Below are 24,436 nucleotides of genomic sequence, written 5' to 3' on the forward strand. Positions count from 1 at the left end.
AGCGATGTCCCTCAGCGGAACAGACTTTAAAAAGTTCCGATTTTGTGCTCCATTGCTCGGCCACTTGCCAGGAGCCGGCCCCTCCCCCAGGGTCTATCTTCCTGTCGCTTTGGATTCACTTCTCCACCAGTCCTACCTTTCAGAAAGTGGTTGATTTTTTGTTTCTAGAATTGCTGTTCTTCTCTTCGATCTGCCAATGGATTTGCAGGTGTTTGCAATTTTTAGATAAGCTATCTAGCTGATCTCCGGCTAGTTGATGTAGTCTCAGCCTGCTACTTCTCCGCCATCTTCACTCCTCCCCTCAGGTGAACTTATAAGTTAACTTGAAAATAATAGATTTTTGACATTCTAGAGTTCACAAACTACAATGAACTACTTGTAGCTCATTACAAAATATTTATTAAAAATATCCTATGGCCAAGTTAGACATAAGTCAAAATTAATGAGAACCCCGTCTGTAAATATAAATGTGGAGTTCCAGGTCAAATATCAGTAACATGACCTCAAATGGAGAATAAATGAATGACCCTCTATGACAAAGATGCCATCCCAAGAACATAATCATTGCTTAATATCAGGATACCTATTAATGTGATCATATTATTTATCCATTAACTATTCTTTTCTGTTTTTCTATACTTGAGCTTTGTTGTGCAGTGAAAATGATTTACTCTACAATAGAATGAGAAAACAAATATTATTTTCAAAAAATTTTATTAAGCACTAACTCAGTAACACTACGACCATGGTTTTCACATGCCGTTGTTTCAGGGTGGGCAAGTGGGAATTTTGGTAGAAAAATATTCACATTCAAACATTAACCTTTTAAAGTAGTAGATTCACAGAAAACAGAATGGCTCAATTTTCCTGGAAAAAATTAGAAAGAAGAAAACATAAGTAAAGATGTTATTGGAGGTAAGACATAAATAGCACTAATATCTACTATGAGGTGTGCCTTACAGAATGGCCATGAGCCCCTCATCCCCAAGGGGAGGATCTGCCAGGAGCCTCACGGTCTCAGAACGGACCCAGCAGCCATCAGCTGGCCCCGTGGACCAGGCGGGCCTTGTCAGAAACAGAGGAATGAGACTCAGCCCTTCTTGGGGAGGAAGCCACACGTCAGCTGCCTATTAAAGGCCAGCTGTTTTACACATGCGTCGAAACTAAATATTTTCCACTCACTAGGTAAGTCCTTGAGAGCCATGAAGACTGAAGGATTTTCTAGCTGGCTACCATTAGACTTACAATTTCTGGTAATTTCAAAAGAAATCAGAGTTTTACCAGGGCCATTAAGAAAATGCAGAGGTGACTGTGGCTAGTGGGCAGCTGCCCTCTGTCCCCTGCTCTCTGCTCTCTCTAGATTATACTCACAGACTGAGCAGGGAGCACCCAAGTCCACTTCTTGGAGATGTTTACCTGAGACACTTCAGATGGATTTTAATTCCCAGGAAAGAGGTAGAAGTATCGCGTCATGGATAACCTCTCAATCGTGGGCATCTGGATCATTGCATTGGGTTTCTCAAATGCATTTTGAACCTGAGGTAGTAAAGAAAATCTTCAGAGATCAAGGCTGTGGCCAGGTAATACACAGAAGAAATTCTGAGCTTTTCCTTGTCTATAGTGCATACATGAACAAAATAGTATCATCAAAAGCATTTTCTGAATAAGCAAGACTCAGAGCCCATGAAACTCATGCTGGTTCCAAGCAACACTTCCAAAAAACCTCCTCTTTAAGCGAACCTGGGGTACCAGAAGGCATGGCACGACAGCTTAAGAGCTTTCAGGATTCCCCCCAAAAAAGGTTTGATAATGGTTGCACAGTTTTCCAGGACAAAACAGTGAAAAGATAAGAACACCCCTACCTTTCGGAAAATCTCCTCCAAATGGTGACAACAAGAGTACTCTCCCAAGTAGTGGATAAGTTGGGAAATGAAGATAGACCCCTTTGTGTTCAATCTCCAGGAAACGTTATCTGCAAAGGAAAGCATTAAAATATTGGGAGATGGGGCCTTTGTGTAAGTGTGGAGGAGTCTTAGAGTCATAGCTATTGGACACGGTTTGATGCCAGTGCTTTGAAGGAGAGACAAGTCTGGATAGAGCTGGTCAGAGGAGACCCTCGAGGGGCCTCAGTCATGAACGCCCTGCACATTCCTAAGCACAGAGCTATCCCCCGCTGCTGCAGGGAGAGGGGAAGAATGGAATTCCTTCCAGCACTTACTGTATAATCAGAAAAAGGAACCTAGATCTCGCTGTTCCTTGAGTCTGAACTCCTCATCCACACTGTTGGCTACTATAGTGCTCGCTTTAGCAGCACATGTTCTAAAATTGGAACAACATGTTGTTTGGTACTGTAATGGTTTACCGGTACTTTTTCATCAGGAACATCTTTGGAGCACCTGCTTCTCGTTACCATTGCAGTGTGATCCAGCGTCTCCCATCACCAAAATGCCAGTCGTCTCCTGTTTGTCCCTTTACCAGCGGCTGCCTCCCTTCCTGGGCTCGCTCTCCTAGCCCACGCACTGTAAGCTGCTGTCTCCCTACCGCCTGCCCTACCTTCACGTGGGGCTCTCCCACGGCCAGCTGTGACCTCCAAGTCATTAAACCTCACGGTCATTTACTGCACCTCACCTTTACCTGATGCCTCGTTCAAATCAGAAAGGCCATAGCACCCACAGATTCTTTCCGGGTAACTGACAACACATACTCTTCTCACTTCGCTTTCTTATCCTCCAGCCATACTTCCTGAGGCCACTCGGATGCCTGGGCCTTTGTTCTCTGCAGTTCAGCCTCCGCTTTGGGATGTCTTAGTCTGTTCTCTATTTCTGGGTTATTTTTCCCATTGTTAGAACATTAAAGATAATGCTTAGGCAAACATCTCCCCAAATCCTGATGCCGATCTCTGTTCTGCAGAGTAGCTCTTATAACTCTCTTCCTTTCCTCCTGAAGTATGCTGAAGGCATCTCACACTCTCTCGCAGGATTCCCCTTCTGTTGAAGGCACACGATCATCTCTGGTGACCTCGGGTGGCCTGTGTCACCCCGTCTTATTCAGCTGCCATATCCACTAAACAGCAGGTCATACAAATTTTCCATCCTAATTATTGCTGGATTCAATAGCTATGTCTTCCCAAGCCTGGTGTAGTCACCTGTGGCCTGTGAGACCCTGGTCACATTCTAACCTGTCTCCCCATGTCGCCTCTCGCTATGTCGTAACCCATCCCCCACAGAATCCCCAGAGTAGACATCTAAAGATGTCAGTCTCATCTTTTCGTGAGGTATGTTTCTCCAAAATTTCTAATTACTATTAGTATAAAGCAATATCAGTAATAAAGCATGTCAATGTTAAAGATCAAATCCTTCCCTAGCATATGAGGCCTCAAATTATACGACCCCTGCCTACCCCTCCAGTCTCCCTCTTGGTACTGGCCCCTGGCTCAGGGCTTCAGACACTCTGGCCCTGTTTTCCAGCTCCTCTCTTTCCCAGGATTCTGTGTCCACTGTCCTCTGACCACTGACACAATTCACTCCTTCATTTTTCAACACATTTTTCCTGAATGCACGCAGCACGGTTGACAAGCATTATTTATTTGTATGAGGCTGTGCATGGGTTTTCCACTCAGTTCACCTCGGCCCCTCTGCTCTGACTACACTCCATAAGGCTCTTCAAGCCCGGCGGCTTCAGCTGTGCACCATGTGCCCAGAGCCGGTCCGTCTCAGTGCATCACTATGTGTACAGAAAGGAATGGAGGATTTACACGCAGGAGACTCTCTGCCCTTAACTAAAATAGTCTCTTAGAGCGTGCATCAGGCTGCATATACCTTTTTAACTTCCTTTAGTAGCTACAAGTGGAGAGCTCCTCTTTCCAATAAAACTTTATTCAAACTCCAACAGGTAAGACAAAGTAGAACTGCTCCTGGTATGGAATGGGTGTTCCTGGCACAGCCTGTGTCCTGTTTCCCCAGACGAGACTCATGGCATCCTCTTGGGCCTGCAGAATCTCAGGCCCTCCCTGGACCCACAAATCAGAACTCTATTGTAGTGATATTCTGGGCACATCCAGGTTTGTATTAGAACTGTGACTTGTGCGGGGCACCTGGGTGGCTTAGTCAGTTAAATGTCTGCCTTCAGCTCAGGTCATGATCTCAGGCTCCTGGGATCGAGCCCCACATCGGGCTCCCTGCTCAGTGGTAAGTCTGCTTCTTCCTCTCCCTCTGCCTGCTGCTGCCCCTGCTTGTGTTCTCTCTCTATACATATCAAATAAAATAAAATATAAAATCCTTAAAAAGAATTGTGACTTATGTAAACTAGATTCTGGAAGTTGCTCAGGTTCTGTAAATCACTCATAAAACAAAATTATAGATGACCACTAAATAGATTTCCTACAGGTTTGACCATGCTTGACTCCGCGTATCTTCTCTTTCTGTCTTCTGTTATGTCTTTTCCTGCCAAAGGAGGATTTTCAGTCATTGGCTATATTATATGGAAGTCAGGCATTTGAATGTTAACTAATTTTTTAAGACTAGATTCAGATAACCAGCCAAGAGGTTCTAGAATATGTGAAGCAAGTGTTAAAATTGTTACTGATTGCCTTGTTTAATTGCTAGTAGATGATCAGCTGACCAAACCATGGGACTAACATACACTTCTGGGCCAGTGCTATATTCAGCAACAAGCAAACAAACAAACAAAAACCAACTCTTCATTTATTTAAACTTCACTGGCTTAAGTTCGGATCCTCACCAAAGTCCAGTTTACTTTGAAAGTTTCCTCCAAATTCAAGACTTAACAGCTTTCAAGTTATAAAAGTAATCTCAATGTTCTAAACGTCTTCTGTACATCAAACTTCTCGTTAGAGAAGAAATGCTCTGCTGTTAGTGATCAGGTCGGATCCCTAGCCAATCCTGGGACCTGGAAACTGCTAGATGGAGAGACTGCCCTCTGAAGTCACTTACGTGGAGTTGAAGATTTGAAAGCGATGAAGTCCTTCTCTACGTGGGTTTTTTTTATGGCATCACTGGAGATGTAGCGCTCCAAGGGCTGGTAACATGTCCATGCAAGTGCTTCTCCCATGTCAGTCACCCAGACGGCCCCGTCACCTTCTGGGAGAGATGCCTGTGTCTTAGGAAAGAAGTTACACACACAGACACACACACAGAATCTCTTCTACCATACTACCCTTACTGCAGTACATTCCAGTATGGGATTTATTAAAAATGCAAGGGTGTTACCTCACTGAATGCAGAACATACAGAGCCCACTTATATTTAGTATGACCCAAAGGACCAGGACCAGGACACTTGTTATTGTTCTAGTGTGCTTCACACTTCTTAAAAATTATACAGGCTTAATTTTTTTTAAGATGACTTACTTATTTTTTTGAGAGAGCGAGCAAGTGTGTGAACACAAAAAAAGGCAGCAAAGAGGGAGAAGTATACTTCCTGCTGAGCAGAGAGCCAGATGTGGGGCTCGATCCCAGGACCCTGGAATCATGATCTGAGCTGAAGGCAGACCCTTAACGACTGAGCCACCCAGGCACCCCCAGGCTTAATTTCTTCCTTGACTGGACGTGAGTGCAGTTCTAAAATGTTGTCTGTGTCACTCATCCCTGGGAACATGAAGGTGAGCTGCTAGGCAAATAGAAGGAGGTTCATGGCCCCTCCCTGGGTGCCCCCACCCCTACTCACTGCCTCGGCAGGCCTGTGTGATGATGACCTTGGGCTTGTCCTTGAGACCATGGCAGCTACGGTTATTGAAAATCTGGAAGATGGTATCATCGGGAAGAATGTCCGGCTCTTCATCTCTGTGCTTCCTGCCACAGATCCCGTCCAGGGTGCCATGGGACATGAACACCAGGAAAGTGCTGTCCGAGAACTGGTGCTCCGGGCGGGTAGCGAAGTTCTTCAACTCCGTTATCATTTCCTGAAAGAGTCCCTGGAGTTACTACCTAGAAACTCTCCATACACAGTGTGTGCTCAGAGAGTAGACAGAGGCATTAACGAATCAGATGGCATGGACAGAATGGAATTGTAAGAGAAATTTCATCCCGACATAAAAGCAGAAATTTAGACATACAGAAGGTAAAGGCTAGCAGGGTGTTTTGTTTTGTTTTTCAAGACTTATTTATTTATTTGAGAGAGGGAATGAGAGAGGGAATTGGGGGAGGAACAGAGGGAGAGAGACTCTCAAGCAATCTCCATGCTGAGCACAGAGCCCAACACGGGGCTTAGTCTCAGGATGCTGAGATCACGACCTGAGCCGAATCCAAGACTGCAATGCTCAAACCACTATGCCCCCCAGGCACTCCTAGAGAGATTTCCATCCAGTGTGTAGCCCACTGGTTTTCAGTGGAAACCTAGGCTGGGGGAGGTGCTGGAAGGTGGAGTATAAGGAAGAGCACGTGAGGTGGCAGGTCTCCTACCAGAAGGCTTTGCTTTCATCTGTATTACATGTTGGGGTTCCCCCAAGTTTTCATTAAAAAAGAGTAATAGTAAGGGACTGGTTCCTACTGACATAAAGTAGAGATACTTAACAAATTCCTTCTGAGGTTTAAAATGGTCTATCCAAAGTCACCCGTGGTATTTCTTCAGTAGAGCCGGGATCACAACTTTCTGTGTATGTGAGCACTCACGGTTTTTTGCTGTTGTTGTTTGTTTGTTTGTTTGTTTGACTGCATACTTGGCTTTACATTGAGACACGTAATGCTGAAATTGTAAAGGTGTCAGGGTAGTGTCTCACAAAGACTATCAAGTCATCGGTGCCTCCCTAATGGAGAGCGTTAGAAAGATCCAGCGTTTTTAGTGAAGTACTACTCTATAAATCTTTGCTAATGAAAGTGTGCATTGGAAGAGGCTGAAACCCAGGGGTGCCCATTCTGGAGAAGGAGAACTCCTGTAACATGCACTATACTCTTCCAGATGTGAAGGAAGAAGTCCAGGAAAGAAAGGGAAGGAAGGAAGCTTATACCACTGTCCTAAGACATTACCAGAGCTGTGAGATTTTCCTTTATAACTACTGAATATCCAAGGTTTTCAAGGAGGCCTTGCATCCCCAAAATGTCATTTTCAGAGCCTTCTCTCTCAGAAAGATGGTCAAATACTTTGTTACAAATGATGAGGGCCAGGCGGGTTCGGCCCTCCTTCTCCATCACTGGATATACCTGCAAATAACAGGCACAGGGTGAGTTCCATGTGGCCTGCCCACTTTCGCCTCTGAAGTCCACCCGAAGTAGACCCCTAGGATTACAGAACGGATGCCTGAAGGACTTAGGGATGGAGATAGGTGCTCAGGAAGAAAGACATAGGACTCTAGACTGAAAACGTGTACCATAGCTGAGCATGCACTCTGGAGACCTGGATTTGGTTGTTCATGGGAAGGAGTTTCAGGGATGTTGGAGGATGTGCTGAAACAGACAGGAAATTGGACGGAAGGGCCACTTAATTAGATGACGTGATTAAATAACATTCTATGCCCTTTGGGCTAATCCAAAGGCTTCTGTATCAAGAGCTAAAATTCCCAGTGAGTTCCCAGTATGCGGTTTGAATGGACAGTCATGTGTGTTTCTATTTCAAAGCGTGTTACCTCCTGGACTCTCACAGTCTTCGGTTCTTGAGAATGCTTGCAGGGACAAATCTTCACCATATCCATTGAGGAATCTTGGATTTCCTGAATAACTGAGAGAAAAAAATAACTCTTGAGGGAGTAGCACCCCCCAGCCTTGCACATACAAATATATTTTCACTGGACTCTCATTCTTGAAAACACTTATTGCCATTCCTTCAAAAAGCTTAATATAACAGAAAACCATTCTGTATTTTTTTTAAAAAATGACAAAAACAAAAGTCTTGAGTGCTCCCTCTTTCTTTTTGCTTCTCACTGACCCCACCACCAGTTTCTGTTTTTGTTAGTGGCCATGATATGGACTAATCTTTCATACCCAGCACATTAGCCTCACTTGTGCGTAGTACCCAAGATTTGCAAGGAAGCCTCTTGTTCATCTGACCTGGTCAAGTCATTATTCAGGTATCTGAACTCCACTCACAATATCCCTACTGTGTTATTGCCACTAGTGAAATGTCTCCATTAATGGGGGAATGTGCATGTTCTAAAGCACTCTAAACAGTCCTGAGGGTCACAACGAGTGAACCTTGTAGGTACTGGTATGTATTTCCTGCATTGAGACCATCCAGAAAATGTCTAATTCCTTGCCCACTGAAAGCTGATGAATATTTCTTTGGCTTCCATATAGCTTACCTTGTGTTTTGATTATTTTATGTAAATGCCCCCAGAAGAATAATGATTATATTTAATCTTAATTGTGTTTACTGTATGGTAAGCTTAATTAGGACAGAAAAGGTGTGTTTAAGTTTTGTTATATCCAGCATCTCGAAAGATTGATTGTCTGGCACAGATTAAAAGTTTATAACTGATTGTTAATGAATCATTACCTTCAAATACTTGAAAATAGCCACCAACGATCCACCCCACCCCCTGCCTTTTGTTTTTCCATAGGGAAACAAGCCTTCTTCTGTTCCTTCTACTATTTTTTTGTAAAAATGAGTTCACCTTTTGAAGCAACCAGTCTGTTAATTTGCCTGTATCTCTCCCTATCTACTGTCCTTCCCCTCCCAATAAAAAGAAGAAATACACTTCCTCATGTCTAAGTGATTCTCCCTGTGCCCTGAGTTCCAATTCCTCTCTCCTGCAAGAACTTGACTCAGGCCTTTATTCAGCTCTGTCCTAGCCCTGTCTCCCCCTGCCCCCTGCTGTGTTCACCCCCTGGCAAATCCCACGCTTTCATGCCCTCCTCTCTCAGACACCTCCACTCCAAGCCCTTCCCCTCCAGCTGTTGCTCTGGGGCTGGGCTCCACAGCTCAGCACAATTCCTTAAAGGCGATGTTCCACAGCCTGTTTCCATTTTCCCAATCTCATTTTGTTCTTGATGCAACACACACTGGCTGTCACTGTCACCCTCAGATCCTTGGGATCAAGGTTCCCACTGACCATTTGCTGCTATTTCAGCATTTAACCTGGCAGAACACATCTTCTCCCTTCAGCATCTCTCCATGCTTCTGCGATGCTGTGTGTTGTGGCTGCTCTTCCTCAAGCTGCTGGCTCTCAGCTCTCCCGCTGCACAGCGAAAAGTTAGGCCTTTCTACATTGGACCCTCTGTTATCCTCTGTGAGCACCAATGCCCAGGTGGCCTCTTCAAGACATCATCTTACCTACTGTCTGCATGCACCTGAATCGCCAGAGCTAGTCCCAAGCCTGGTTCTTCTGTGAACAACTCGGTTGAATCCACCTGTGTATTTTCAATGTCTACTCCTGGGATGTACTACACGCATCAAAGTGGACATGTGCGGGGAGAGACCCCTAATGTTTGTCCGTGCCTAGACATCTGTTCTCCTGAGTTTTCCCTCAACTATAAGTTTTCTTCTACGTCACTTAATTAAAACCTTCACCTAGCTACCAGCCAAAACCAAGATTCATCCTGATTCCTCTTCTTCCTACATTAGCCAACACCCTACCCATCCATAGTTTTTTTGACTCTAGCTCCAAAAGATGTCAGATACCACCATTTGTCTTCCTCTGCATTGGTATAACCCCAACCTAAAAGTTATTATCTCTTAGCTGAAATATTTGAAAACGTTTGGCGTTTCTGATGCTATGCTTGCTTATCATTCCTCCATTTAAAAACTCCTAAAGACTTTCTATTGCAAATAATATCCAGTTCATTCTCACTTCCACAAAGGCCCAGAGTGGTATGGCAGCTTCAGCAGGAGCCCGGAACAGCTCCTCCTACCATGCCCTCCCAGTTTGCTACTCCCCCATCAGATTGGCCTATGGCATGGCACGTCCATCTCTGCTCAGCCCCCATGGGCCTGCTGCCCTTCCAGGGGATGCTTTTGCTTTAGAGTGTGGCACAACCCTCCCCCTCTCTGTTGTTCAAGCATGTACTGAAATATCACCCCAAATGAGTTCTCATAATTATTCACTGTGGCCCACCTGCCTCACCTCTTTTCTCTTGTCCATTTCCTGAATTGTACTATTTATTTTTCATATGTACTAAGTGTGCACCTTCATTACACTGTCAACTCCATGAAAGCAAGATCTTGACCTATCTTGCTTACTGCTAGAAACAGTGATTGGAATGGTAGACAGTAGGTGCTCAGTTCATATGTGTGTATAATGGATACAACAGTGATTATAAGGATACGGATATTACAAGGATAATGGATACAACAGATTACAAGGTGTTCGTGCCTTTGGAAGCTTGTCCTGGACTTCTGAAAATATGGTGCTCATGACTCAACACTTCAGTAGCCCCTTTCTAGACACTGCAATTCCTTGATGTGGTTCAGTAACTCATCCGTTTCTCTAGTGATCACACAGTATGTGCGTCTAGTCCTGTTGTGTGTTTCTTAACGTGCTTTTCTTAACCACATCCTTATCCTGTTCATATAGTTGTTACTTGCTTATCTGTTTGCTGTCTTGGGAATCTTTTAAAGATGTTATTAATCTCACTGAAAACTATGAGTCTCAGAAAGGTTGGGTCATTCACACCAGAGACCATGGTTAGTCAGTGGCCGTGTTGGGCTCAGGTTGAGATTGCCTGGGTTTTATTCCAGTTCTCTTTCCACTATAGCATACAGCTTCCCCATCTGCCTTAGCTCACAGAATGTCACCAAGCATCCATGACCTTGCCTGTCACAGGCAGAAGCCATGTTTGGCCTCCAGCCTTCTCCCTAATTTCATGATCTTCACTTGCACTTCCAGATTATTAGAGGATGAACGAGTGGGGATATGAACGCTGACCTTACTTTGTCTCGGGTGGCACAGAAGGAAGAAATAACCCAGAATTTCTGAACCCATCTCTGGTCTCTCCACTGTAACTTAGGGCCCCTGTTACTTAGGGCCTTACCCTGAGTGACGCATGAGGGTTTACATGAGCCACTGGGTTTGGTGGCACCTGCCAAAGGGAGAGCCAATGCCTGGGAAGGCTTGGCATTTTTTCTTCTTCTTCACTTTCACTTTCGCTTTCACTTTCATCTTCAGATTCTGAAGTGGAATGAACAAAAAGTTAAGGATCAATGCTGAATGCTGAAGGTTATTTCTAGAGATGGAAAGTGAGTAAAAACACAGTTTCCTATGTCTTGACTGTAGTGCCTTCTGACAGCCCTAGATGTCTGAGTTTTCATTTGTGATATGAGATTTGATGGCACTTACCTGTCAAAGAAGATGACTCACTGCTCTCAGATTCCTCATCCTCATTTTCTGAAAGAATAGGAAAAGAACATGTGTTAACAGAACTAGGTTTCTAGAATCTACACACATGTAACTCCCTCTCACTCACAAGAAATTGATGATGTTTGGCCTGCGGTGACCCTATGAAGCATGGAAATCTGGTTCCTTGTCTGAGCTCCACATTTGTCTTAGAGGACTGTGACTTTGTGCCAGGTGAAGGAGGAAGCAGAGTTTCTATAACACAGTGAAGAGCTCATTATGTTCCTGCTTACATAATTCAAGGAATAATCAAATTCTTTAATCAAGGCTTTTCTGCAGTAGCATTTTTCATTCTGAGGAAAGAATGTACACACGTCTATAAACTTAGGTAGTCTTTCAGCAACCACAAAATGATCGCAAAAGGATGTCCTCAGTATTGGGAACACTCGCATGTATATATTGTCCTCTAGAGTAGGAGTCAGGAAACTCCAACCTAGAGGCCAAGGTCAGCTCAACAGCAGTTTTTGTTAATAAAGCTTTATCGGAACACATTCGCAGCCATTTTGTACTTATTATCTATTGCTAAGTTTATGTCACGGCATCGGATTTGAGTCACTGTGACAGAGAAAGTTTGTGCCAAAAAACGTAAAATAGTGACTCCCCTGACTCTTCAAAGAGAGAGTGAGCCAACCCATGCTTCCTAGAGAAGGATACACTCATGTTCCACTAATGCTCCTCAAACTCCCTAGGTACTCCTTTCACAAAGACAGTCTAGGTTCTCAGAGATTCTTGCCTTGGGCCAAGCCCCAGCTAAGCACAAGACAGTGGATTGCTGTGTGGATTTTGGTGTTTTTTTCTATTGAGCATTTTACAGGTGGGAATAACTCTGGAGTCTAGAGTGTGGCCAGAGTAGCAGAGATTAGCTAAGGGCTGTCCCTGAATTTACTAGAGCTCCAGGACCATTCATGCATTTCACAAGTAATTACTGAGCACCTGTAATGTGTCAGGTGCCATTTCCATGAGTTGGGGCTCTCTTGATAAACAAAGCAGACAAAGTTCCATGCTTCATGGGCTTTACATTTTAGCAAGGGGAGATATAATAATGTGAACTGGAAATGTTATGGGATGATTGAAGGTGACAGTTGCTGAGGGAAATAGATGTGATGTGTCCGAGTATAAAGTGACTTTGGATGCTGGCACATGGACTGGGCCGGGGTTTACGGGACCTTTTGCCATCTTTTATAAGGTCGTCAGGCAAAGAAACTACTAGAGATGTGGATAGTTCTCCTTTTGCAAATAGAAATAAGAAGACAGAGACTGCATAAGAGAGCAGATAAAGAAGAAGTTAGTAGTCCTTTGGCTCAGGATACTCACTTATACTCAGCAGTCTCCTGGAATTGAAGAAATGGTCCTTAAGTACTTTGCCTACCATTTGAGTTTTCTCAGTAAAATCACTAACCAGGTTTTCAGTCTTATTCACGATGACATTTACTGTGTTCCCGATTATTTGTAACTCTTGCTTATCTATCACCTTCTTTTCCTTCAAGTCCTCCAAGACGCCGCCAAGCACGGTGCTGGCAATCACCTTTATCTCATTAACTGGGTCTCTTGGTGATCTCTTCTCTGGGAGAACAATAGGATTTTAGGAATTGACAGGACGTTAGATCTCTGATTTAGGCCCAGGGTTCTCAAATTTAACAAGGGAGAAAATATCTGAGAGCGTGGTGAACAGAGCTTCCTGCATGCTATTCCTAGAAATCTAATTTAATAGGTCAAAGTAGAGTGCATTATTTTTTTTTCTAATTATGCTTTCGTTGACTCTACCTGCAAAGGAGGTCCAGATGTCACCAATTATCATCCTCCCCATTGGTACAACCCCTGCTTAAAGCTATTATTTCTTAACTGAAATATTTGGCCTTTCTGATGCTATGCTTGCTTATCATTCCTCCATTTAAAAACTCCTAAAGACTTTCTATTGCAAATAATATCCAGTTCATTCTCACTTCCACAAAGGCCCAGAGTGGTATGGCAGCTTCAGCAGGAGCCCGGAACAGCTCCTCCTACCATGCCCTCCCAGTTTGCTACTCCCCCATCAGATTGGCCTATGGCATGGCACGTCCATCTCTGCTCAGCCCCCATGGGCCTGCTGCCCTTCCAGGGGATGCTTTTGCTTTAGAGTGTGGCACAACCCTCCCCCTCTCTGTTGTTCAAGCATGTACTGAAATATCACCCCAAATGAGTTCTCATAATTATTCACTGTGGCCCACCTGCCTCACCTCTTTTCTCTTGTCCATTTCCTGAATTGTACTATTTATTTTTCATATGTACTAAGTGTGCACCTTCATTACACTGTCAACTCCATGAAAGCAAGATCTTGACCTATCTTGCTTACTGCTAGAAACAGTGATTGGAATGGTAGACAGTAGGTGCTCAGTTCATATGTGTGTATAATGGATACAACAGTGATTATAAGGATACGGATATTACAAGGATAATGGATACAACAGATTACAAGGTGTTCGTGCCTTTGGAAGCTTGTCCTGGACTTCTGAAAATATGGTGCTCATGACTCAACACTTCAGTAGCCCCTTTCTAGACACTGCAATTCCTTGATGTGGTTCAGTAACTCATCCGTTTCTCTAGTGATCACACAGTATGTGCGTCTAGTCCTGTTGTGTGTTTCTTAACGTGCTTTTCTTAACCACATCCTTATCCTGTTCATATAGTTGTTACTTGCTTATCTGTTTGCTGTCTTGGGAATCTTTTAAAGATGTTATTAATCTCACTGAAAACTATGAGTCTCAGAAAGGTTGGGTCATTCACACCAGAGACCATGGTTAGTCAGTGGCCGTGTTGGGCTCAGGTTGAGATTGCCTGGGTTTTATTCCAGTTCTCTTTCCACTATAGCATACAGCTTCCCCATCTGCCTTAGCTCACAGAATGTCACCAAGCATCCATGACCTTGCCTGTCACAGGCAGAAGCCATGTTTGGCCTCCAGCCTTCTCCCTAATTTCATGATCTTCACTTGCACTTCCAGATTATTAGAGGATGAACGAGTGGGGATATGAACGCTGACCTTACTTTGTCTCGGGTGGCACAGAAGGAAGAAATAACCCAGAATTTCTGAACCCATCTCTGGTCTCTCCACTGTAACTTAGGGCCCCTGTTACTTAGGGCCTTACCCTGAGTGACGCATGAGGGTTTACATGAGCCACTGGGTTTGGTGGCACCTGCCAAAGGGAGAGCCAATGCCTGGGAAGGCTTGGCATTTTCTTCTTCTTCACTTTCACTTTCGCTTTCACTTTCATCTTCAGATTCTGAAGTGGAATGAACAAAAAGTTAAGGATCAATGCTGAATGCTGAAGGTTATTTCTAGAGATGGAAAGTGAGTAAAAACACAGTTTCCTATGTCTTGACTGTAGTGCCTTCTGACAGCCCTAGATGTCTGAGTTTTCATTTGTGATATGAGATTTGATGGCACTTACCTGTCAAAGAAGATGACTCACTGCTCTCAGATTCCTCATCCTCATTTTCTGAAAGAATAGGAAAAGAACATGTGTTAACAGAACTAGGTTTCTAGAATCTACACACATGTAACTCCCTCTCACTCACAAGAAATTGATGATGTTTGGCCTGCGGTGACCCTATGAAGCATGGAAATCTGGTTCCTTGTCTGAGCTCCACATTTGTCTTAGAGGACTGTGACTTTGTGCCAGGTGAAGGAGGAAGCAGAGTTTCTATAACACAGTGAAGAGCTCATTATGTTCCTGCTTACATAATTCAAGGAATAATCAAATTCTTTAATCAAGGCTTTTCTGCAGTAGCATTTTTCATTCTGAGGAAAGAATGTACACACGTCTATAAACTTAGGTAGTCTTTCAGCAACCACAAAATGATCGCAAAAGGATGTCCTCAGTATTGGGAACACTCGCATGTATATATTGTCCTCTAGAGTAGGAGTCAGGAAACTCCAACCTAGAGGCCAAGGTCAGCTCAACAGCAGTTTTTGTTAATAAAGCTTTATCGGAACACATTCACAGCCATTTTGTACTTATTATCTATTGCTAAGTTTATGTCACGGCATTGGATTTGAGTCACTGTGACAGAGAAAGTTTGTGCCAAAAAACGTAAAATAGTGACTCCCCTGACTCTTCAAAGAGAGAGTGAGCCAACCCATGCTTCCTAGAGAAGGATACACTCATGTTCCACTAATGCTCCTCAAACTCCCTAGGTACTCCTTTCACAAAGACAGTCTAGGTTCTCAGAGATTCTTGCCTTGGGCCAAGCTCCAGCTAAGCAGAAGATAGTGGATTGCTGTGTGGATTTTGGTGTTTTTTTCTATTGAGCATTTTACAGGTGGGAATAACTCTGGAGTCTAGAGTGTGGCCAGAGTAGCAGAGATTAGCTAAGGGCTGTCCCTGAATTTACTAGAGCTCCAGGACCATTCATGCATTTCACAAGTAATTACTGAGCACCTGTAATGTGTCAGGTGCCATTTCCATGAGTTGGGGCTCTCTTGATAAACAAAGCAGACAAAGTTCCATGCTTCATGGGCTTTACGTTTTAGCAAGGGGAGATATAATACAGTAAACAGGAAATGTTAAGGGGTGATTGAAGGTGACCGTTGCTGAGGGAAGGCAAAGAAAGTACTGGAGATGCAGATAATTTGTTCTCTACTAGAAAATAGAAATAAAACAGATATTGCATAGGAGGGCAGATAATAAGTTAGGAGTCCTTTGGCGCAAGATACTCACTCAAACTCAGCAGGCTCTTGGAATTGACGAGACGGTCCATAAATACTTGACCTACCACTTGAGTTTTCTCAGAGAGATCATCAACCAGGTTTTCAGTCTTATTCACAATGAAGTTCACTTTTTTCCCTATTGTTTGTAAGTCACGTTTATCTAATACCTTCTTTTCCTTCAAGTCTTCCAAGAAGCCACCAAGCATGGTACTGGCAATCATCTTTATTTCTTTGACTGGGTCTTGTAGTGATCTCTTCTCTGTGAGGACAATACGATTTTAGGAATTGCAGGACGTTAGGTCTCTGATTTAGGTGCGTGGTTCTCAAATTTAACAAGGAAGAGAGTATCTGAGAGGGCGATGAACAGAGCTTCCTGCACCCTATTCCCAGAAATCTGATTTGATAGGACAGGGTGGAGCACATCAATCTTTATTTCCACCCGTGTCTTAGGTGATATTAAAGTTACTGTTCTGAGGACCACACACAGAGAAGCACTGATCTTCCCCAAACCTATGCCTTCTACTGGTGGAGAAAGTGAGCCTCGGGGAAGGAAAGCAACTTAAACAACTTCATTAAGTTGCTCCATTAGTGATGGCTGCCTCATTTCAGCTTGGTATCATCTGTGATTGCTTCCCTTCCTGTCACTTTTATCATTATCTCTTTTAAAAACGCACTGTAGGGACGCCTGGGTGGCTCAGTGGGTTGGGCCGCTGCCTTTGGCTCAGGTCATGATCTCAGGGTACTGGGATTGAGTCTCGCATCGGGCTCTCTGCTCAGCGGGGAGCCTGCTTCCCTCTCTCTCTTTGCCTGCCTGTCTGCTTGTGATCTCTGTCTGTCTAATCAACAAATAAAATCTTTAAACAAAAGAATGCACTGTAGTTAGTATGTGTAGATGTAAAGCGTGGAAGTATTATCTATCATCTGTGGAAAAATGTATGTTTGTTTCCCTGGCCAGGGCTGGCAGGGTGGGTCTGTAGTCTGAGATTGAGAGCACACTTTGTGGCTGGCTTGCTCACTGCTGGAAACAAGAGGTCATACAGAGAGCGGAAATATGGAGGAAGTGAAATACACTGAAGAAATGGTTAGAAACCTCAGGGGACACCTCAGTGGCTCAGGGGGTTAAAGCCTCTGCCTTCGGTTTGGGTCATGATGCCAGGGTCCTGGGATCGGGACCGCTCATTGGGCTCTCTGCTCAGCCCCTCTCTCTCTGTCTGCCTGCCTCTCTGTCTACTTGTGGTGGTCTCTGTCTGTCAAAAATATAGATAAAATCTTAAAAAGAAAGAGAGAAAGAAAGAAAGAAAGCTCAGGCAGTATGAATTCAAAGAAAAGACTAAAATCTTAGGAATGTTCTGAGAACATAGGTCCAGAATTTTTACACTTCCTCCCCCCACCCCCCACAAAAGCTGTAGCTTCTCTGCTAAAAATGCTTTGTCTGATAGCACACTTGCTTGCTGTGCCCCAAGCTCCCCATCCCTCACATTCCCAGAGCAAAACAGCCCTGTCTCATGAGAGCCCCCTTCGGGGCTCCATCTCCTGTCCTGCCCTCCTTCCTGAGCTGTCACTCCCCCAAAACACAGACATAAATGCCAGAAAACCGGAGACACTCACCAGCCATTGCTGTTCTGTCTCTCTGGGTAGGAAAGTAGTGAAAATGAAAGCAGCCTTCTCCCTTTGCTCTCAGGGTTCTGGCATGCTGGTATTGCCTAAATGGGAAACTACAGCTTTTCAAGTTCTCTTTGTCTGTATGGAGATAGAATTTGACTTTTCTGATACGTGTCTTACTTCTACTAGAAAACAGGAAGCAAACATGTCTTTCCTCTTCATTCTCACACAGTTTCTCTGTTCTGTTTTGCAGTCTATTTTGAAGTCAAATGGACCCTCTGTGCTACCCCATAGCCACGAAATGGCAGAGAGGTCTCACCACAGACACCCACTCAGCCCCTGCAGTAAGGTGTGAGTTTGCAAGACTTAAGGGGAGCAGGAAACTGACTGGAGCCTGACAAATAGTGCTATTCCTGATACCATTTTTAAAAACAGAGGTATGTGATCTCTTTTCTCTTTCTTGATCTGTGTACTGGTCAGCACTGGGAAAATGTGTATATTTTACTATACTGACTCTTTTACTCAAGATTAGTTTTTTAAACAATAGGATGTTTGCTATAAAAATTAAATAATGCAAATTGTATGAAATGTAGTAAGATCATCGGTCTTTTTTAATCTCATGCCACAAATTAACCACAATTATATGCTTAGCACATTGGTAAGAATTCTTATCCTGTGCTTTTAAAAAGCACTCAGTATAGTACTGATGTTATTGATGGCTGCTATCAGGAGTATCTTTGTTTCCTTTGGTCTGACTATAAACTCAACTCTGACTGGGTTTTGCCACTGTGATGCAGTAAATGGACCCTGTGAAGCTCTTTGCCAGGCCAGTAGACATGTAACCCATTTCTTCCTCTTGGACACGTGACTGTCCACATGAACAAGACTGGGATAGCTTGCTAGAGACATCACATGGAGATGCCTAACCCGTGTGCAGATGATCTCAGGCACTTGGATAACCCCAGAGACAAGAAGAACCACAGAGTTGATAATCAACTTGTGAACAATAGAAAAGGCCCATTGTTTTAAGTCACTGTGTTTTGGGGCAGTTTCTCACCAATAGAGAAACACATACTTACCAATAACTTTTTTCCCATGTCATCAACAGTTGGCTTTTTATAATTTCCCAATGTATGAAAGAAATTTGTAAGAATTAAAGTACCTTAGGAACTATTTCATTTTTTTAATGACCATATAGTATTAACAGTGTTGATAGATTAATAAGGTTATTTTTTAATAGTTTATTTATTTATTTGACAGACAGAGATCACAAGTAGGCAGAGAGGCAGGCAGAGAGAGAGGGAGGAAGCAGGCTCCCTGCTGAGCAGAGAGCCCGATGCAGGGCTCAATCCTAGGACCCTGGGATCATGACCTGAGCTGAAGGCAGAGGCTTTAACCCACTGAGCCACCCAGGTGCCCTGATAGATTAATAAGTTTTAGATGTTCTATCAAAGTAATGTATGCAGCAGGCATCTAATTCAGTTGTACAGAAAAGTGCATAATAGAAAACATATTCTCAGTACAACTCTCCCATCTTCAGTCCCACATTCTATATGTAATTTCCCTAAATTATTCATTTTTGTTTTCTTATGCTGATTTTCAGATCTTTCAGTAACGTGCATATTTTATCCCTCTGTTTTTTGATAGACCAAATACAACAATGTTCTTGACTACCTCTTATGAAAAATAAGATGTAGTTAACTTATCCTGCCTTACTCACCAGGCTGCCTAATATTTCATGATATAATGATTTTTAATTCTTTTCTTGATTAATTTTTAAATATCAAATACTATATTTAAAAATTACAAAATACACAAATAAGGAAATAATCCTGAAAGCAGCGAAAGAAAGAAAAAAAAAAAAACCCTTAACCTACAAGAGAAGACAAATAAGGTTGATAGCAAGTCTATCCACAAAAACTTGGCAGGCCAGAAGAAAGTGGCATGATGTATTCAATGTACTGAATGGGAAAATACGCAGCCAAGAATACTCAATCAGCAAGGCTGTCATTCAGAATAGGAGGAGAATAAAGATTTTCCCAGACAAACAAAAGCTAAAAAGTTCATGACCACTTAAACACCCTGCAAGAAATATTAAAGGGGACTCTTTGAGTGGGAAAAAACAAAAGCAACAAAGACTAGAAAGAATAAGAGAAAACCTCCAGAAACACCTAATTTATAGGTAATACAATGGCACTAAATCCTATCAGTAATAACTCTGAATGGGGATACCTGAGTTCAGTAGGCTAAGTATCTGACTCTTGGTTTTGACTCAGGTCATGATCACAGGGTCGTGGGATTGAGCCCTTTGTTGAGCTCTGTGATCAGTGCAGAGTCTACTTGAGATTCTCCCTCTCCCTCTACTCCTCCCCCCATCAAATAAATAATTAAATCTTAAAAAAATAATCACTCTGAAAGTAATGGACTAAATGTTCCACGCCAAAGACATAGGGTATCTGAATGGATGAAAGAAAGAAAGAAAGGAAAAAAAAAAAGACAGAAAGAAAAGCAAAGCAAGGCAAGACCCATCTATATGCTGCTTATAAGAGACTCATTTTAGATCTAAAGTCACCTACGGATTGAAAGTGAGGGAGTGGAGTGGAGAACTATCTATCATGGTAATGGATGTCAAAAGGAAGCTAAAGTAGCCATATGTATATAACAGACAAACTAGATTTTAAACCAAAGACTCTAATAAGAAATGAAGAAGGGCACTATGTCATCATTAAGGAGTCTATCCAACAGGAAAATCTGACAGTTGTAATATATAAGTCAATTAATAGTAAACATAAAGGAACTCATTGATAATAATACAATAATAGTAGGGGACTCTAATACCCCCACTTATAGCATTAGACAAATCATCTAAGCAGAAAATCAACAAGGACATGACACCTTGGACCATGTACCTCCATGGTGATGACCACAACAATGAATGACACACTGGACCATGTGGACTTAACCAATGCATAGAGAACATTCATCCTAAAGTGGCAGAGTAACCATTCTTCTCAAGTGCACATGGAACGTTTTCCAGAATAGATCACATACTATGTCACAAATCAGGCCTCAACAGTACAAAAAAATTGAGATCATACCATGCATACTTTCAGAGCACGATGCTATGAAACTTGAAGTCAACCACAAGAAAAATTTTTGAACGATCTCCAGTGCATGGAGGATAAAGAACATTTTACTAAAGAATGAATGGGTTAACCAGTAAATTAAAGAAGAAATTTAAAAAAAAATACATGGAAGCAAATGAAATGAAAACATGACAGACAGTTCAAAACCTTGGAGGTGCAGGAAAGGCTGTCAGAAGAGGGAAAGGTATAGCAATATAGGCCTTCCTCAAGAAACAAGAAAAGTCTCAAATACACAACTTAACCGAAGATGTCAACATCACTCTGAAGTACTTCTAATTGGTCAGAGCGGTGATTGAGGATTAAACATTCAAATTGACAATGTGGAAGACACTGGTTACATTAACAAAAATTGTTTTTGATTCAAGGTTAGAGACAAAAGAGGGACTGGAAGTGATTTGAGAGAGAATAAAGGGAGTTTGGGGAGCTTTGAGGAGTTATGGGGAAGAGAGCGGTGTGTGTGTGTGTGTGTGTGTTGTTTAATGGGATCATTATAATGTGTTTTGTGGCAATAGCAATGACATCATTCAGTGGGAACATGATGTAGGACAGCAATGGGACTATTATTGAACAATTTCGGTCAGCAAGCATGAAGGAGTTAAGTGGGAAGTGATGCCTTAGCCTTAGAATTATAGGAGAGAAAAGCAAGCATGTGTGACCAGGTAATAACAAAGTGGTAGATTTTGAGGCTAGAAATATTCTTCTCTGAATGGACAGTTACTGAGGGATCAGCCCCCAAAAGGTGGAGATACATCCCAACACAGTACTTGTCCAGAGATGATTCACATAGCCATAATAGTATAAATGCTTTTCATTGTTTCTTAGCATTGAGAGTTATTGTTTGAAAAAAGCACAGAACACTTGGTTATGGATGCAGAAGTCAGTGAAAATCTTAGGACGTTAGACACTGGAAAACAAAAATATGGGTTAAAAACAGTCCAATTTTAGATGAAGGGAATTGTATGGGTGTGACGATTATCAGCTCGTATACAGAGAATTGCATACGGAAAATTAAGCTACTCAGCAACATTTCCAAGAAGAAATGAGGTTTTATTTATTTATTTATTTTTCATTTCATATTATTTCTTTTTCATTTCAAGTTTTTATTTAAATTCTAGTTAGTTAACATATGTGGTAGAATTGGTTTCAGGAGTAGAATTTAGTGGTCCATCACTTACACACACCACCCAGGGCTCTTCATAACCCGTGCCCTCCTTAATGCCCATCTCCCATCTAGCCTACCCCCTCCATTACAGGTCCCTGCAGTCAAGCATCTCTTATGGTTTCCTTCCCTCTGTCTTTTCCCCCTTTCCCTGTGTTCACCTGTTTGTTTCTTAAATTCCACGTATGGTGAAATCACATGGTATTTGTCTTTCTCTGACTGGCTGATTTCATTTAGCATAATAAATTCTAGTTCCATCCATGTTATTGCAAATGATATTTCATTACTTTTATGGATGAATAACATTCCATTGTACATATATAAACCACATCTTTATCCATTCCTCTGTCAACATTTGGGCTCTTTCCATAGTTTGGCTATTGCTGATAACATTACCATAAACATTGAGGTGTGTACGCCTTTGAATCTGTATTTCTGTATCCTTTGGGTACATACTTAGTAGTGCCATTGCTGGGTTGCAGGGTAGTTCTAGGGTTTTTTTATTGTTGTTATTGTTGTTTGAGAGGAAGCATGCAGTGGGGAATGGTGAGGGGCAGAGGGACAGAGAATCCTAAGCAGGCTCCACACCCAGGGCAGAGCCGGATGTGGGGCTTGATCTGATGACCCTGCGATCATGACATCAACCAAAATGAAAAATCAGACTCTAAACTGACCCAGGTGTCCCCTATTTTTACCTTTTTGAGAACCCTTTATACTGCCTACCAGAGTAACTATACCATGTTGCATCCCCTGAAAAGTGTAAGCGTTGTATTATTGGGGGGAGCGGGGAGGCGCTGTTAAGTTTGATAATTTCTTCACAGATTTTAGATACTAACCCGTTCTCAGATATGTCCTTGCAGATATCTTCACCATCCCACATGCTGCCTTTTAGTTTTGTTCATTGTTCCCAATCACTGTGTGTCTTGATGGAGTCCAATGGTTTGTTTCGCTTTGTTTCCCTTGACGGAGCTTTACATCATGTCCTGATTTGTAGTTAGGCAGTGTCCATCCCTTCAACACAAAATTGTTTTCTTAGCTCTTCTTACTGTTGTATTTTCTAAACAAGGCATACAAATAAACTATCCAGGGCGCCTGGGTGGCTCAGTGGGTTAAGCTGCTGCCTTCAGCTCAGGTCATGATCTCAGTGTCCTGAGATTGAGTCCCGGATCGGTCTCTCTGCTCGGCAGGGAGCCTGCTTCCCCCTCTTTCTCTCTGCCTGCCTCTCTGCCTACTTGTGATCTCTCTCTGTCAAATAAATAAATAAAATCTTAAAAAAAAATTAAAAAGTAAACTATCCAGCTTGAGAAAATTTCCTGTTAGGTTTTCTTTGTTATTCTGTTGGGTTTATAGATTAATTTGGGTAGGAAATTGAAATCTTTACATTTGTCTTCTAATCAGTGTTGAGGATATCCTTCACAGTAGTTAAATCTTCTTTACATGTCACTTGGTGATTTTTTAAAAATATTTTCCATGCATACCTTGCAAGTATTTGTTTACAATTACCTTCAAATATCTTATGATGTAAATTGCTATTTGCAAGAAGAGCCTTTAAAAAGCAAACACTTCCTATCATCTTTTAAATACGAGAATGCTGTTTTATTTTGTATATTGATCTGAATTCTTACAAATCCAGGGAATATATTATTAATTTGAAGAGATTTTTAGTGAATAAAATCATATTTTTCAAGAACAATGATGATTTTATTTTTGTGTTCCATACTTTTACTTTCAGCTTTCTTGGCTTGGAACTCTAGTGCAAAACTGAATAGAAATATTTTTTACTTGTATCTTATTCAAAGGTAATCCTCAAATATTTCTGCATAAGGAGGCTATAGATTTTCACACATTGTTTTTCCTGTACTTCTATTTTGTTGGTTGACTTCTTATTAAATATATGCATTAGATTAAGGAATTGCTTTTGTTCTTGTTTTTCTAAGGTTTTAATTATTCTTTATCATAAATGAATTCTCAGTACTATTAAATGCATTTATAAACTTCTTAAAATTATTGCATCTACTTTTTAAATTTTATTTCGAGGAAAGCTGTCCTAAATATGTCTCTTATTAAACTATAACCACATCCTTAGAGTAAATGCTAGTATCGTCAAATACTAATTAATAAATATTAGTAGTATTTCAGATACGGCTAGATTTGTTTTGCTAACATGTTTTTTAGAATCTTTACATGAGTGTTTATGAGAAATCAGCCAATATTTTTCTAACTTCTCCTCCTCTTCTAACATTTTGTTTCAGTTTTGTATAAGGCCTATAAGAGATTTTAAGAAGCATACTTCTCTTTTTCATGTGGAACTGTTTATTGAAAGTAGAATGAATCAGTTTCTTAGAAGTTCTGTAAGACATGTCTTTACAACAATTTGGGTCTACTCATCATTTTTGCAGATGAATATGACAAAGAAAAATTCATTTATTTAATGTTTATGGGTCAATTTAGCTTTTTATTTTATCATGTGTTAAGTTTATTAATTTACCTTTTCTAGAAAGTTTTCCGTATATTTCCTCTGTGTTATGTGTGATATTCTCTGATAATTATTTTTAAAGATTTTA

At 41.9% G+C, this 24,436-nt stretch overlaps 1 protein-coding gene across 9 annotated transcripts; it reads right to left on the reverse strand.

Annotated features, from left to right (window-relative positions):
• Positions 1-697: 697 nt before the first annotated feature.
• Positions 698-17,722, reverse strand: LOC101670985 (caspase-12). Of its 9 annotated transcripts, none has more exons than XM_045077510.1 (13): positions 17,574-17,722; positions 15,976-16,224; positions 14,707-14,754; positions 14,404-14,538; positions 12,595-12,843; positions 11,224-11,271; positions 7,579-7,670; positions 6,983-7,156; positions 5,685-5,919; positions 4,953-5,096; positions 1,863-1,972; positions 1,417-1,536; positions 698-867 (listed from the first exon to the last, which is right to left on the reverse strand). In XM_045077510.1, the coding sequence occupies exons 1-12, from the start codon at positions 17,578-17,580 to the stop codon at positions 1,438-1,440; spliced, it is 1,590 nt and encodes a 529-aa protein (XP_044933445.1). In that variant the 5' UTR covers positions 17,581-17,722; the 3' UTR covers positions 698-867; positions 1,417-1,437. The 9 variants fall into 9 exon arrangements, with proteins under 9 accessions (XP_044933445.1, XP_044933444.1, XP_044933446.1 ...); XM_045077509.1 differs by having other exon boundaries at positions 4,953-5,099; positions 17,574-17,720; XM_045077511.1 differs by lacking the exon at positions 14,404-14,538 and having other exon boundaries at positions 4,953-5,099; positions 17,574-17,720.
• Between the last annotated feature and the right edge of the window lie 6,714 nt (positions 17,723-24,436).

Source organism: Mustela putorius, unplaced genomic scaffold (assembly GCF_011764305.1).
Source record: "Mustela putorius furo isolate JIRA1106 unplaced genomic scaffold, ASM1176430v1.1 tig00000198_pilon_pilon_pilon, whole genome shotgun sequence".
Classification (NCBI taxonomy): Eukaryota; Metazoa; Chordata; class Mammalia; order Carnivora; family Mustelidae; genus Mustela; species Mustela putorius.